This window comes from Acartia tonsa, chromosome 5 (assembly GCF_053477335.1).
Source record: "Acartia tonsa isolate MP-2025a chromosome 5, ASM5347733v1, whole genome shotgun sequence".
Classification (NCBI taxonomy): Eukaryota; Metazoa; Arthropoda; class Copepoda; order Calanoida; family Acartiidae; genus Acartia; species Acartia tonsa.
In genome coordinates, this window is record NC_137264.1 from 22,245,690 (window position 1) to 22,263,253 (window position 17,564).

Below are 17,564 nucleotides of genomic sequence, written 5' to 3' on the forward strand. Positions count from 1 at the left end.
TTATAAACTGATCTTTCATCCAAAGTAAAACAGTTTCATACTCTACAGAGTATCAAAAATTATGATAGAGGGTATAAAAAATTTTGAAGGAGAGTATTAAAAACTTACTTCTACCGTATTGAATATCATTCCAAAGAGCGTATTGGATAATACTATACAGACAAATACATTATTTAGTACTACATGTTACTCCATAGAACACTAAGTAATACTCAATACAGTATTGGAATCTTCCTTGTATCGTAAAAAGGTTTTTTTCCTAGAACGTACGGATTGATACTATACATTAATGTGAAGAATATATAGTATTATCTGATGCTAAAAAAAATTATTTTTAACAGTGTATCACACAAAACGTGCTACAAAAAAGATTTTTCACGAATGAGAGCAAGTGATTTTTACACTTTGAACTCAAATTAAGCTAGTTGAAGATTCTGTATATTATAATTATTGGTTGAAGGGTTGAGACACTGCTAGTTTTGAACCAACCTATCAAAATTCAAAAGTACCCAAAGTTTAAAAGCTAAGGAATAAGATAACGTTTTTAGGAAGACGAAGAAAGTCCCCCAATGACGTCATAAAAATGAGGGATGAGGAGAGGGGGAGTGGGAAAGAAAACCCCTAAAAAAGAGATGGATAATCCTTCGTTTTTAAGGCGTAACATGCTGAGTTTTTGAGGGACTGTCTTCGGTCTTAGTTTTTATCAAAATTTGGGGACTATTTAGTATTTAATTTATTGTTCAATGTCTTTTTGTTTGTTCCAAGAACCAATGCAGAAAAGTACTTACTTTCTTTCTGTGGAAACAAGTTTTTCTGTGAGTTTGCTTGAAGACTGGGCTAGGGACCTTTCGATCAGGATCTTTTTACAGATGTCCCGCAGGGCGTTGGCGATAGTTCGAGCCCCAACCTCACATCTAAAAATAGTAAATATTTAATACGGCTATTCTAAATGGACAATTATAATACATAGATAATATTACATTTGATAGCCATATATAATTTCAAGCAATTCATCTATCTTTTTGTCTGTTTATCTATCTATATATATATACCTGAATACATGGCAAATATGTTTCCTGGAGACCTTATCCCTGGACACATAAGCAGTGTCTCCTATCTATCTATCTATGTATATACCTGAATACATGGCACATATGTTTCCTGGAGACCTTATCCCTGGACACATAAGCAAAGTCTCTGCCATTATCCCGCCCAACACCCCACACCCTAGCAAAAACAACACACATTAATTTACATTATGTTATAGTTTTTTTTCCAAAGAAAATTGTTATTTTTGTTACTTATATATTGTTAAAACTATAATTACTTATACAAATAAAATGAAAAAAAGAATATCCTTTGAATGCAGTTTTTACCCTTCATTATTTTTCTTTACTTTCCCCTTGTTTCCATCAGTTCAAAATAACTTGATAATCAATACTAGAAATAAACATAATCTAAAAAAGTTGATGTAAAAATTTTGCGCATTTTTCTTCATACCTAACATTTGCTGTTGATTTAAATTGTCCAATAACCTCCGCAAAAACAAAATTAAGTTAAATTCGTTCATGTTTATTTAATTAATAATGCAAAGTAGAAAGATGTCTGTCTATCCTATCGTCTGTCCTAATGAATGTACCATTAACCACTGGACCTTTCAGGTTCCGCTTTTCAGGAAATATACCCACTGGCCATACAAATTATTTTAGACTAATTTCCCCTAGGATGGCAATGTTTTTTTTGCGAAAGCTTTATTTTATCAGCTAAATGATACAATTTTTAAGATCATTCTTTTTTCAAATACTTTGACTAGCGCAAAGTTTATTGCATTTATTCTTTATAAAAAAAGCTGCAATCTACGTTTTCTGCACTAATACTGAGGAAGAGAAAATTATATTTGCAGGAATATAGTCATATTGTAAGATAATTTTTATGGAGGATATGTATTGGTCAAGTGTAGGTATTTGGCTATTATTTTGGATATGTATTAAGTTACCCCCTCCTTCCTCCTTTAGATTACATAAAATATTAAAGCAGCTTAAACTTTTTTTGCTTGTATTATTTTCTTTTATTCAGATCTAAATATTTTAGAGAGAATTAATACCTTCCGCCAAGCATTAACGTCATAAAAAAAAGTGAAATTATTTTTATGATGGAAGTAAAAGTATAATTTTAATTAGTAAAAGTACCCTCCCCCCCCCCCTCGGCCCCTCCCCCACTTTTACACACCCAACAGAAATAATGCAGTTAAATCAATAAAACAAAATGCGGTTCAAACAAATTTTATCAAAAGTTTTTTATATTAATTCTAAATAAAAAACTTTTACAAATTGTTCCATCTTTAAACTATGCATGGAGATTCGGAGAAGATATAAAATCTACAAAAAATATTTTTATAATAAAGCAACAGGAGATCTCTGTGCATCTGTGTGTGTGTCTCTGTACCGAAGGATCTTGCTAACCGCTGAACCGATATAGTTTTCCTTTGCAGTTAAGCTTCTCATAGGCCGTAAGAAGGTTTTATAACTATTTTAAGGGAGGGTACCATCAATCGCTCTTATCACATCAAGTCCCTCTAGTGGCGAAGCCTATAGGAACCAAAAAAGATAAAGATACATAAAAGAATAAATTTTTTATTTATATATTGGTAGGACAGAAATGAGAAAAATTGAAGGTAGGCTAAAAAAATTGCTCTAATGTAGCAGAAAATTTGAGCTATTCAATTTATGCTAGCATGACAGTTTTGATAATTTAACATTACTCATACAAAATATTCACATAAAAAAGTAAAGGGGGGGGGGCAGGGGCGTCCAAGCTTTTTTATTTGGGGGGGGGGGGTAAATTTGAAAATAAAAATTTTGGGGGTGCCTACGGCATCCCCAAGCTCATTTTGGGGGGGGAGGTAATCTTTATTTCATAGAGGCATTTTTTTATTTGGGGGGGGGGCGTCTATGGGGGGGGGGGGATTATAGAATCTCGTAACTCAAGACTTCATTGTAACGTCACAGAAACCTAAAACTTAAAATATTATCCCTTCGTATTTCTTTTTTAGTTGGTCAATAGTGAGATGCAGATATGTATTTCTTTTATTTAAACCTCTTTTAAGAATCTATGTAATAGGTTTTTTAGTGTTTAGAATGATTCTAAAAGTACTTTTATGGTGATCATGAAATCTTTAAAATTGTAACTCCTAGGGATCTTAGGGGATAAGACAATGGACGATGAATTTATATACATCTCAACTAAAGAGTGACAAAATTACTCCTTCTATAGATCAAAGTTATTGGTTCAAAAATTTGAACACATCAACTGTAAAGAAACCAATAAATTTTTTTTAAAGTACCCAAAGATCACGATGTTAAAAAATTTGGGTACTAGTTTAACAAACAGTCCAATGTCCCCTCCCTCCCTGTGAATCTCAATAATTTAGTAAATTATGGAAAGTATTGACAATTTTACAAATTGTAAGTCAACATTTCCTAAAGCTCATGGGACTAAATAATTTTCAATATTTCCTACATAAAGGATTTGGAAATATATTCAAATACTATCGGTTGTGCCCCTAACATCTAGGGTTTCTGAATTCGAAGGGACAAGTAGAGGGCAAAAAAATAGCCTAAAACCATTATAAGGCTTTAATCTAAAAATGGTGTAGCTTAACCCATCCCGAGACACATGTGAAGCTTACCAGAAATGAATAACTCAACCTGTTCAGCAGTTAGCGCTTAAGCTTAAGCTTCAGACAATATATCCTTATAATTTTATAAAATAGGAAAGGAAATAGGATTACTTATTTAAACCTTAAAGTGTTGACGTTTTTTACACATTATTAATCTAAGTCTGAAAAATACAAACTTTAATATTTTTAAAATAGCCATTATATTTAACAGTTTTCCTTTTTTTTCTAATGGACAGTGTTTTTAACATTGCAAAGCTGAGCAAAGAAAAATAACAATTCAATAATATTGATCCATGTGCACTTTTTAAATATGATCAAGAACCAAAGATTTATTTACAAAGAGAGGGGTAGGTTTCTGGTAAAATCCGTAAAGGTTATGTGTTATAAGTAAAAAACAGTAGTAGAACGATAAAAATTTATGTTAGCTTTCAAATTTTTTTTTGTCTAGGTATAGTTCTTTTCAATAAGAAATACACATATTCAGTGAATATTATCGTTCTACTACAATTTATAAGCCTTAAAACACACACCTTTACGGATTCTACCAGAAACCTACCTGTTTCTTTCTTTCTTTAGAGGATAAAAAGATTAAATGTTTGTAAACCATCATTTTCTTACCAGAGACATGACTTTAAAATTTGAGGCCCAACTTTAAAAATAATGTTTTCCAGACAATATTGACATGACAGAAAATAATGTATAAATGTTTAAATTTTCATATTTTAGACTTCAAGGTCATCTTCTTGAAAATGAAGACAAGCAGAATATGTATCGTTTAGATTGGGATGTACAGTTTTTTCAAAAATGATAATTCAATAAAAGTTCCTAAAGTTGTTAGGCCAACGAATTAGAAAATGTTATTAAAAATAAAACTTTTGTACAATTGTAACAGCCCAATGTCCCATCCCTTTCTGGGAAAGGGCCCAAAAGGGGGCTTATTAATTCATTCAAAATCGAAGCAGTTTAAGTCTTTTCGACATCTGCAGCTGCCAAATTCACTATCACAGCTGGCAGTATGACAACAAGCTCAAACTGATTATCCAAAGAGATAATCAACATTATGATCTTTGGTACCTTGCAGAGATCTTAACTGTAACAAAGTGTTATTCACGATGATGGTAAACAAAATTACCACTTCACATTAAAATTCGTAGTTTCATAAACTACCAATAAATTTCAATTAAAGTACTACCCAAAGTTGTTAAAACCAAAGAATAAGATAGCGTGGTTATAAGACTTTGAGTATTAGTGCATTTTACAGTCCAATGTCCCCTCCCTCCCAAGCTATTTGTTAAAAGTATTGTGTAAAGGTTTGTGTGGATGAATGTGTGAATTAAGATTCAGTAGAAGATTTAGAAAATAAGATATTTATGTAAAATATCTAAAAAAAATTTGTTACAGCAAAGTTGGTTAATTTACTAGTGGTTGTGGGGATACATACAATTGGACATGAAGGCGTCCAAAAAGCCTTAAACCATCTGGTAGCTTAAATAAAAATTTAAGTATCTAAAAATCTCTATGGTACATGTGTGAAGCTTATTAATAATGGTAAACTCAAAACGTTCAGTAAATATTCAAATCTTAAGCTTTAGACAAAAAAAACCCACACTACTTTATATAATAAGCTATATAAAGTAACAGAATGTCTTTCTGTGAATCTGTTGATTATCTGCATTACTAACCTACTAGGTAACCAATACCTCTTAGAAAGTTTCCTAATGTTATTTTCTTTATTGTAAAAACTCTTTGTGGGTTTGACAACAAGTTTTTGTTAGAGTTATGAAAAATGATACCAATATATTTTGTTAAGGTAAGATTATGTCAACAATTTTTCCTTTAGTTTCACATCCTACCAGATATTGTATTACTTTCTCTTTCTTTCACAATTTTTTTTACCACATTTTTACCATTTTTATGTACTTTCTAATCTTTGAAATTTACAATAATCATATTTTTTTCTCTTAATGAATCTTTTTTATTGTTAAATTATATTTTGAATATAGATTTTCTTAATATTTTATTCAAAAAAAATAACACTTAAAGGAGCGCAGTTACTATCTAAATTACTTATAAAGCAAGGATTACTTATTATCTGTCTTAGAATGTTATCATCAATTTCCTCTATTTGCTGACGTTATGAATAGACTTTTAACATTAAATTTGCCAACTACAAAATTTTAAGCTGTGATTTCTACTGTATGATGCCATTTTGCTTTTCTATTGCAGAACTACTAGATAAAATTTGAAAAATGGCCAATTTATATTTGTGTGTTGTTTCCCTGATAGCATGGATAGGCTGTGAGTTGACCAGCCTGCCTGTGGAGGCCTCTAGCAGCTTCAGGGATCCCTCGTCCAGCTCCAGGACAAGGTCTTCACCGTTGCCCCACACTCCAGTACGATCCTAAATTAGTTAGGGTAATTTTTTTGACGTGTTTTCCGTAGTTGTTGTGTGTTACCGTTATGTCAAATGCGCTTATTAGGTCAAACTATCAATATTAATAATATGTATATATATTTATATATCTGGTCACAAAAAGGAACAGTTCGAATTAATAAGCGTAGTTGACTAAACGGTAAAACACAACTATACGGAAAAAAACGCGGAAAAAATAACCCTATTTTATATACAAAATTCCCCACCCATTTCTTACATACATACTTTTTAGAAAAATTCTTAATTCTTGAAATACCAAACATTAAAAAGGGAGAGGTGATAATTAAAGAAATCTCGTATTTAGTTAAGCATATACATAATGAATAAGAATGATAACAAATAATTCAATAATAATATTTTAATTTAGATTCGCAATTTTCTTCCTTATAATAAGCTTTCAGCAATCACCCCCTTTATCTATCACAACTAATCAATTTGATAATTTCTTAAAAACTAAATATTTTCTTAAATGCTCTTTTTAAATCTTGAAAAGAAAATTGTAAATAAAGTACTCAATCTTATTTGTATAAGAATCTTTTCAAATATAAAATATTAAAGTTTTATAACTACATTTTTCTAAAGAAGTTTGCTTTCATAGAATTTGTATTTATTTGAGATTAAATTACTTTTATATAAGTTGTAATAAATATTCAAATCTTTTTTATACATCATTTAAGATCCATGAATATAAAAAGACATAGATATTTTAGCTAAGTATTGCCTAAAATACACTAAGAGATCAAGTAAAGTGGAAAAAAAGTTAAAGGTTTCAATGTTCATAACAACTCTAGACATCCATCTGATTTTAAAAGTTACACGACATTAAATTCCCTGTGGCTTTCAGGTGACTGACGCACAGCTGCCTAACCCAGAGCTTGATTTTACCTGTAAACTTGATTCTTTGTTGCTCAACTCAACAATACACCTGAAAATTAAATAAATTGTTAAGTTTGCCTTAAAAATGCGGGAACAGTAAGGGATGGGATGGTGGCTAAATTTAATTTCTTCCTTATTTCACTCTTATTTTTTAGAAACACCCTTCAAATTTTTAGGCTATAAAATGACTGGGCAAGTTAATATTCTTTAGAGGGACAGTATAATAGGTATACAGTCCATTATCCCATCGCTACCAGCAAAAAACTAAAATTTATGTAGGAAAAATTCAACAATTCTCCTTGATTATTTTAAGAAACAGCTAAGAATACAAAAATATTCAAATCTTAAAGGTTCGTTTGGACACTCAACACAAATAATTAATGAACAGAAAAACGGACAAAACTAATGTGGCCTTAGCTTAAGAGGTCTTTAATGCTTACCTAAAAAAGAAAGTTTGATATCTAGGCTAATATTTTTTTAAAAATTTTGGAGAGAAAAAATTAACAACAATCGTCTTTCTTTTTCATTAAACATAATTATCCTGTATACCCTTTTGTTGAATGACGTCATAATTTAGTATTCGAAATATCTAGTACACAAATTATAAACAGGAAAAGAAAATAAAGGAAATAAATAGGCCGATACATAATTCAATTTATTTATGTAACTGTTCATATAAGAAACAAGGACAATACAGTTCAAACGCCCCCTAATAAAAATAAGCTAACTCTATACCAATTAAAAACAACAGTGAACTGTAATATAAGTTTCCGACCCTAGCCTCTATTGAAGTTTGGAATATCAGTAAAATAGCATAAAACCCTTCAAGACATCTAGAAACCTTCCCTGAAAAGTACAACCCATTCGAACTACTTGTTCAAAGATCTTTACCCTCAGATAAAAAAAACCTTACTATTTATATGATAGGATAATAACTGCGTAGAAGGGCAAAAATATTTCATCAATCCTAGGAAAATGTGAAAATGTAAAAAAAATCGAGAAGGGGATACACTATAACTTCAATTGTCTGTACTTGTGTCTATAAGGATTATATTACTCGACTCTAATCAGAGATAGAAAGCTAAATTTTGTGAAGATTACGCAGACCTATCCTTCAACTAACATTCCACTGTAAGCATTAACTCTTTGTCAGTTCACCTTTTGTAAATATTACTTATCTTTTTTAGCTCCGATACTATTGGAATTAACATCCTTTCTTCTTACATAAAATCTTTCTTTTCTAGAAAATGTTTAATGTGATGTAATAAGTTTAGAAAGGTATATAAAAGCTAAATCTTTTCTTTGTCTTATCTTATTTTCTTCAAGATATCAATGGCAATGCTCCTAGCCTCTATGAATTAGCAAAGGATGTGCAAACAAATAAATTAAATAACGCAAAGAGTGCGTGCATTTGCGATGCTAACCAAACGGCCAATCAAATGGAATTGTTATTTTTGCAGCCTATGCTAAAAATACTTCTTTTATGTGAAAGAGAATTTTGACATAATAGTTTTCTGTATAATATTGCTGGAGAAAACTTTTTTATTGTAACATTGTTTATTTATGTCTTAGAATGGATTTATTTTTATGTAACAGTTTTCTTATTTTCTTCAGTGAAAAATGAAAAATATGTATTATTTTTTATATTCGTTCTAGAAAACATCTCAAAACATTTCTTTTGTAATAAGATATAAAACAAACAAAAAATGTTCTATAACTTTCATTTGAAGTTTTGATAATGTTTTCCTTGCTTTCAAAAGTTATCTAACAGTTAATGAATTCTTGGAAGTAAATTAATCAAAATTTCTAGGCAATTTTCCTTGAAACGCTAGTTGGACCCTAGGCCTAACCCCCACTCACCCTCACATGAAAACTACAAATACAAAATACAATGAACAAAAATTTATGTACAAAATTACTCCTTTTACAGATAAAAATTTTTAGTTTGAATGTTTTGACACTACTACTATGAGTATGAACCACCCTATTAAAATTTTAAAAAGTACCCAAAGTTTTGAGAAAAAGATTTGTAAACTTTGGGTACATTCTAATGCCCCCTCCCCCCCCCCCTTATTTCCAGAATGTATCATTGATAGGGTATGTAAAATTAGGTAAAGTTTAGATGAAATTAGAAAGGATAATATCTTTAGAAAGGATAATATCTGCAAGGATTTGAAAAAAACTAAGAGGATGTATTTTGTTTAACTAGCCAACTAGGAATTCTACCAATTTCTCTATCTTCAAATACTTGAACAAGTTAAATTAAAATCAAGATATAGGTTAAGATAAAAGCATAATCTAATTGATACAACACAGTAACCTCAAGTAAAGGGAAAAATCTACTTAAATAAGAACTTTCAAAATTTTACTATATTACAATTTGCTGTTCTTTTTTAAGATAGAGTATCAGTACCCTTAATCAGTGATCGTTGACCTTTAAAACGTACCTGTTGACATTTAAAACCTACTTATTGACCTTTTAGAACCTACTTATTGACCTTTTAGAACCTTCTTGTTGACCTTTAGAACCTACCTGTTGACTGCTCTGCTGCTGTTCTCTGGAGTGAGATCATCCTCTGCCAGCTCGCATGACCCGAGGCTGGTGACCCCGACCTGCATGGGCTTGAATCCGGAGCCGCTTCTGGTCATACCTGACTCCTCTAAAAATAAAAGTATATCAATTAATTACAAATTAAAAAGAACTCTAAATACACCATCAAATGATTTCTTCAAGTCAAAACAACAAAAAATTACACCTTTAGTCTTCGGGAAAAAATGCGAATAAACCAAAATCAAATGCTTTGCAGAAGTCAAATGAACGTAAATTACATTCTTTTTCTTCTTCTTGACATCACTATTATTTGCGCTGTTTTTCTTGCAGAAACAATATTACAAGCATAAATAATTTTAATGCCCCCCCCCCCGCCCTTCCACTTATTCTAAAGTGATAAAATCTGTCATGATAATGATAATAGTGGCAGGAATGTCCGCACCCTCCGCAGAAAATACCTCTTTTTTTACTTTTGCATCTTTAATCAAATATTTTTTATCAAAAAAAGTTTTTGAAGCACTACTGCCACGGGCATATAATCATCATAATTTCTATTTGATGTCCTTGATGTCTTTAACATAATACCTTTGAATGTCCTTGGGCTATGTAAAAAGTTTGTTAATAATGTGTATGTGTGTGTGTGTGTGTGTGTATGTGTATGCAAATATTTGGAATATGGGTCAGTACGGTACGGCTAAAGATTGCAGAGTTTTATATATAGTCAAGTCAAGTCAATCCAGATGGTACAAATTTTGCATAGGGGACACATTCTGGAAAATTGTGTCGGACAATTTCTTATTGTTCTTGTTAATAATTGATAAAATATTTCAGTGTGTAAGATATTATTGTTCTGAATGGATATTATTTAGAAGCAGCTTATAATGCCTCTTAAAAAATAACGTCATACAATACAAATAACCTATGATATGCCAGTATACATTGTAATTGACCAACGGTAAAATCTAGCATTGGTCATAGTATGACGCTATTTTTATTAGATACTGTAAGTGGCTTTTATTATTTAGAACGCATAATTGAAGAATTTTTGTTTCTAGGCTACAACAGATCATAGCCCCTTTACACAACCGGATAGATTTTTTTTTCTTTTTATATCTTACATATTATAGCAAACAGATCTATTCCTACCATCTGAGAGAAATAATTTTCAGCCATGTTCTACAGTAGTTTTCATGTACTGGGTTCAAAGGTATAAACACATTTATACTGTTACTTAAAACTATTTCTTGAATACAGGGCCTGGAAGTTTAATCTAAAAGCAATGAAGAGAGCGAAAAAAAAGGGGGTAGAGTCATAAAAGAAGGAAACTATAGGGAAGGTAAGGAGGCAGAGAACTTGATTTTGGCAAAAAAAACTGCATTGGCTTACAAGGACTAAGCTGTTGTACCAAGTTATATAAATTTTAATCTTTTTACACAATTTAGAGACAATATTTTACATATTCTATACACTAAACCACTAAACGAATGTTTCTGCATTTTTAATATTATATTAGTTATTTTTAAACAATAGAAATTGTAAAATAATAAAATCAATAAATTTCATGTTTTTCTAGATCCATATTAAAAGGGTTGATTTCATTTCAAGGAATTTTCAAAATTTATTCATCTAAATTTTCTTATGTAATTATAAAAAGTTGAACAATCATGTCTACAGTGTTAACTTGTGGTTAAATTTTAACATGTTTAAAAATTTTACTGTAATTTTAATATTTTTAAAAATGTATGTTTAAAGCTTATCCATTTAAGATATTAAGATCAATTAATCTTCCATTATATTGAATTAAAATTATCTTTAAATTTCTCATCAATATTTGTTAAGAATCTTTATTTCTTGATTGTAAAAATATTCTAAAATATTTTACCATTACTTAGAGGCTTCAAGTTAAGCATTTTTTCTTGAAAACTTTTCTTATTAAAAAATTGCAGAAAATATGATGGCAGTTTTTCTTGCAATTATATTTCGGCAAGCAACCAAGCCACAGAGTACAAATTATAACTACGCAGCATCATAGAAGGTGATAATAATTCTATTAATTAAGAAAAAAATCAGGACAGGCAAATTTTCAAGTGGGTCTAATGAAGTCATTAGAATCTAATGAAATATAGTATGACTTGTAAGTTGCCTGAAATCAGTTAAATTACAATCCCGACCTAATCTTCTTAACAATTTTAAAATTAGGGGGAGATAGTTTGAACTCCCCTGAGTCCAGCTTTCTTTTCATTAGGCTTAATAAAAGCAGGACACCTGCCATACTCAAGCCAAGTTTAATTTGGTTTAAAATTTCTGCCTAATTAGGTATAAACATTAAGATAACATGACATCTGACATACAAAAAACAAAAAGTTCCTATGGTTGTCTCACGTCCTTATGCATAACAACAATAGCCATAAAATATTTATTTCAGTGACATATAACGCCCTGTGTTACAAAGCAGCACAAAATAACGACTATCTATTTTTAAGAATGTTTATCTGTATCCCAACACAGCATATACTATGATATGATGCACCAAATATGAAATTCATCTCATAAAATTACATTTTTATTTGCATTTCCTAGTTAAAACTTGTACATTTCAACTTTTATTCACATGTTATGAGTTCACATCTCATGATTAAAATGTACTCTCTTATTTCTTATTAATATAAATAAGAAATCGACTCGTTACCTTAAATTTTAGTCCAGAGTGGAAAATTGCTTTGTGTTTATATTACAGGGAAGGGATTTATAGTAAAAGAGATTTCTCATAATTGGTAATATCCAGAAAAATAATAAAACCTTCCAGGGACAAATATCGAGATTCACAGGACAGCCATACAGGTCAAGACATCCTGCCTTTTTTTGTACATAAGGATGAAATAAAAAATTGATAATTACAAAAATCACTGAATTTCAAGACAAAACCTTAAACAGGAGGTTTTGTAAGGTATAGTAAACAATGTACTGAAGTAATTCGTGTAAAGTATTAGTAAAATATCCAAACTAATACATAATAAAACACATTATACTGTAATAAATACAAGTTTGTATGGAATGTTTTCTTAATTAAACATTTGAAGTGCATATTTATCTTCAAAAAATTCAAACCTAAATTCTGGTTTATTTTTGTGTGAATAGAAGTGAATAGTGCAGAGGCCCCTTAAGGGACATTTTTCTTTAAAGATATGTTGTGTAAATGCAAAGAAAATCTCAGCAGAATTCTTTCTGCACATAAACACTAGAGGAACAAAAAGAATTGGTTCCTTTGCAAGAACAGAAACCTGACCCAAAAATATGATAGGCATACAAAACCAAAACCCTTTTAACTCTGAATTTAGGTCCAATTTACTAGGTGATTCAGTGCTTTGCAGCAGGCAATATGATTGATTTAAATGCTTCAAATTTAGATATAAATACTTTTTGCATTTTTCCTCATATTGTATGTTCAGGTTTCTGGACTTGAACACATCCAAAATCCTGTAGTCCTACAATATATATGTATGTACATATAAATACCCACAAGTATAGAGAGCTCAGGGGCTTTGCAAAAGATTCTATCAATTGCAAATTGAAATGTTTATGCCAGAAAAATATTTGTATTACCCTGGGAATTCTCTGTATAGAAACATATCCATGCAGCATGCAAAATGTTGACATATATGATCAGTGATAAGGAGAGATAATTCCATGGATTTCAATAAAGATTAAAAAGCTTCTAGAACCTTTAAAATGTCTATTTCTATACAAAGAAAACTATTTTAAAAGTATTACACCCCCCACAAAAAAAACCTTTAAAACCCCTAAAATTTTTTTCACAGACCCTGGTTTAACAAATCAAATATATTTTCAACAATTCACATAAATTCTTTTAAAATTTTTAATCCACTTCCCCCCCAAAAAAACTTGGACGTCGATTCTTTAAATCTTAACAGTTCTAATATATTAAAAATCGGATAAAAAAAGCTAACATTTCATGCCATTTCTAGATTTTTATTATCTAAGTAAAGCATTGAAACATAACAACGTTCAAAAGGCAATATTGATTCAATCTTTTTTCTCCTTGTTAATAAAAATTGTTATTGTTTATACTTAGAAGGGAATTACCACAGCACCTTTCAGGATTGACAGTTATATCTCCAGGGTATAAACCTCTATACAATAAATATTCTACAAGCATAAAACTGTATCTTTAACATGTAATGTGAGAGTGTGTATGTGTAAAGTTTAATGTGAAATGGATGTTTTGCAATAGAACTCTGATTCAAACTTACTTACAAACTTGGATATTGGAATTTACAAGATAAAAAGGGGACAATGAACTCAGATGTAATTTAAGTTAAAGCTTCTGCAATCAGTTCTTGTGAAAATGTACAATTCTGTCAAAGAATAAAGTCAATTCATTAAGATTTACATAGCATTTAGAACCTACAAAAAGCAGCTATAAATCTATAGATGTAGCTATAAAATTATAGTAATACTTGCGGCTGCGCCCCCACTATTAAACACTCTGGTTTAGAGAGGTAAGTAAGAAGGGAGCCTAAAAATATTCAAAGGCCTAAATCTAAATTGCCTAAAACTATATCGGGATCTATGTAAAGCTTCCCTAAAATAAAGGAATCAAACAGTTCCATGGATATTGAAATATTAATCTTCAGATAAAAAAGTTATATAGTATGGCTAAAGATTTAAAATTGGACCATTACATCAATATTGATCTAATTTTCATATGCTCCGAATCTAGTTTAAATATTAAGTAATTTCATGTACATATATATTCTAACAAATTTAAAGCTTTATGCAACTTTGCTCTGCCTGTCAATCATTCAAATATCAAGATATGTTTCAGCTACATCTAAAGTTTCAAATATTCAGCGAGAGGGTTGTGCACAGCAATTTTATCGATAATATTCAATAAACATATTAGCTATTGAAATGAGCAAACCTAAATATTTATTCTATTCTGTAAGTGATATGATTTAATAAGAAAAAAGTTGTTTTAAAATTTATGTTCAATTAAAAATTTCCAAACTGAAATAAAAGAAAATCCATCAAATGTGGAACTGAACTTGTATAGCCAAGCAGAAAAATGCATTCAACCCCATCCAACTATCCATCCATCCATCCAAACAAAGAATAGTAAGAGAAAGGAGAGATGGAAGTTAATAATTTGAAAGTTAAATTGCGAATGTGAAGGTGCTGCATGCTCGAGGATATCTCAAAGGTGAACCCATTCTTCTCAGGTATCCTAAGGGATATGAAAATGGACGATAAATTGACATACATCCTCAAAAAAATACCCATTGTGCCATAAAATTATTGGTTAAAAAGTATAAACACTACTAGTTTAGAACCAACCAATGAAAATTAAATAAAAAGTACCCAAATAAGATAATATAGTTTTTAATCTCTGGTTACAAGTGTAATTTACAGTCCAATGTCCTCTTCCTCCCTGGAGATGAGATGAACTCATTCTTCTTAAATTTCTAACATCTTATTGTTAAACTTTGAAGTGGGCCAACCATATAAATAATGGCCAATGTTTTTGCAAACAAATTATTGATAGCAATAAGTTTTAATCAAAACAAATATTAATAAATTTATACTTTACAGTTCACAGCTGATTTAGTATTTGTTAAAAAGGTAATTATTTTAATAGAAACCTTGCAGAACATAATCAAGTTATTAAATATTAATAAAATAATTTGGATAAAAGTTTAATAAAATTATTTGCCTATAGTGCACTTGTGTAAATATAATTAATTGTTTTACAACTTTTAACCAATTTTAACTAATTTTCAAGCCAATTAACCTAAATCAAAGAGAAAGTTGTAAACCAATGCAAATCAATCAGAAATTTGCCTTTTCAAAGTTTTATTTTATATACCAATAATACATATATACAAAAATTATAAATGGACCTAACTTTAAATTTTCTGTTAAGTAAACAAAAAGAGAAATGTGTTTAAAATTCTGGGCATTAATTATGTAAAAGTACAAGTAATGTTGCAGATGTAAGTTTGTGAAAATAAGACTTTCCATGTAATCATTACTAACCCCCCTCCCCCCCCCCCCCCAATCCCTCTCTATTAATTTTGGAATTAAAAGTCAATCTAGAGGCAAACCCTAAGATAATATTAACACCTTTTCTCTCTCTTGCTTGCAACTTACATTGCGAGGCTACCCTGTACCAAACTTAACCTAACCTAAGGTAAATCTAACTAAAACTCCTCCCCATACTTTAAATTTAAATCTTTTTTTTGGAGGGGGTAATTCATTGGTCCATTAACTCTTAGGGGGTAAATTTATGTTAGAACTATTCCGAACAACCAGACTTTGAGGTTAAACATATTATGTAGCTGGAAATCACACATATAGTTCAGTCTGCATTGCTTATTCTAAACACATTTTTATTTTTTTAGAATTATTTTAATTTTCATCATGAAAGCCACTCTAGAATCTGTTAATCTACAAAAGAATATCTACTTTATTACTAATTATGATTGTCTGACTGTTTAGCTTTTATTGATTAGCCAATGTAAGTTTTTATAAGAATGTTAATGGGGGGAAAAAGGCTGTGGATTAATTCAACCCTTTCTAAGTTTTACCACAATGGCACATGTGAGTATAAATCAGTATGACATCAGGAATATGGGGATATTTCAACAGACAATAAACGGGTATAGTCCCTTTCGTAACAACGCCCCATAAGGGGCGATTTGTCGTTTTCTTAAAATGGCTTTTAATAGGTTATTTTAGGTTAGGTTAGGTTATATTGTGTTAGGTGATTGTCCCGCAGAGTTAGAGCCTCCCGCAGGGGCTAGAAATAGGAGAAAAGGTATTGTGAAAATACGAAGAATCGCTCCTTAAGGGGCGTTGCCACTAAAGGGACTATAACCCAATACAAAAATGTCCCCCCAAAATAAAATAAGCAATTCTTACTCCTACTTAATAAGAACAGCAGATGTTGTGTATCAATTATAGGTGCCATTGCCATCTCCCTCCCTGACATGACGAACATTAATAGCAGGTATAAATCTTATGTGGCCCAGGAATTCAATATATCTTGGAGAAACAGTTAAGAGTTGCCATTACATCACTATGTGCTGCAAAACAAAGGAAGTTGAGAGTAAGATTAACACCAGAAGAAAGTTCATTGGGATATTTTTTTACTGAAGTTAATATTTTTTTTTACACAGAAATCGTTATAAATTCCTTTTATTCAATAAAATGCAATAAATTTTTTTGTTTACAACTCTGTTTCTTCAGGATATTAACAAAGCATTTACTTTTTCACAGATATTTCGGATCTTATTAATAAAATCCATCAGATAGTTCTTCATTATGAATCTATTTTTTTTTTTGTAAGACATTGTTATAGTGTACACTATGGGGGCTTGAGAAACAAATATTATCATAAATCATAAACAATGGATTTATCAAGGATATAAAATTTCTTAATTTAGTTTGGCACGGAGATTGGTTCTTATATATTAATCTACACTCATTTCTTTTGCTAAAATTAACAAGGTAAGATAGGTAAAAATTGGGAGAATATTAAATCATTTTCCTTTTTTTGCACTGATATTATGCAATGTATATAAGCAAATTTTTACCCCCCCCCCCTCTCTGAATTTTTTATCTTTAAAAGTATGACCCACCTTGGACTTTGCCCGGGGGAAGACTTCGCCGCTTCCATTTCTCATCCACCGCTGAGGCTCCACCGCCGGAGAAACCGTTGTCCCGTTTTGACAGGTTCTCTGCTAATTTTTCGTCCTTCTTTTCACGCACTAGAAAAAAAGGATGAATAAGACGCCATTACTTTTATGAAAATTAAGAAACCAATGATTAATGACAAGTTGCTTCGCACCAACCATCTAGGGAAAGGCGGAGTAAATAAAGTAATTGAAATATCCCACCTTTGAAATGTACAATAAATTCGGCCCAGTGCTTTCAAAGATCATAAGCTACAGACTTACTATAATTTTTCGTAGGATTAAAATCATTTAAATTACGGTTCACAAACT

At 30.5% G+C, this 17,564-nt stretch overlaps 1 protein-coding gene across 2 annotated transcripts in view; it reads right to left on the reverse strand.

The window, feature by feature from the left end:
* The window catches only part of LOC145319051 (protein Fe65 homolog), a 113,461-nt gene that overhangs the window by 20,861 nt on the left and 75,036 nt on the right, over positions 1-17,564 (reverse strand). For both annotated transcript variants that reach the window (XM_080160876.1, XM_080160875.1), the window contains exons 13-18: positions 17,199-17,327; positions 9,523-9,649; positions 6,999-7,038; positions 5,957-6,080; positions 1,138-1,225; positions 789-914 (exon numbers count right to left, since the gene is read on the reverse strand). In XM_080160876.1, the coding sequence (XP_080017002.1) occupies positions 789-914; positions 1,138-1,225; positions 5,957-6,080; positions 6,999-7,038; positions 9,523-9,649; positions 17,199-17,327 (634 nt within the window). The remainder of the gene's footprint in view (positions 1-788; positions 915-1,137; positions 1,226-5,956; positions 6,081-6,998; positions 7,039-9,522; positions 9,650-17,198; positions 17,328-17,564) is intronic.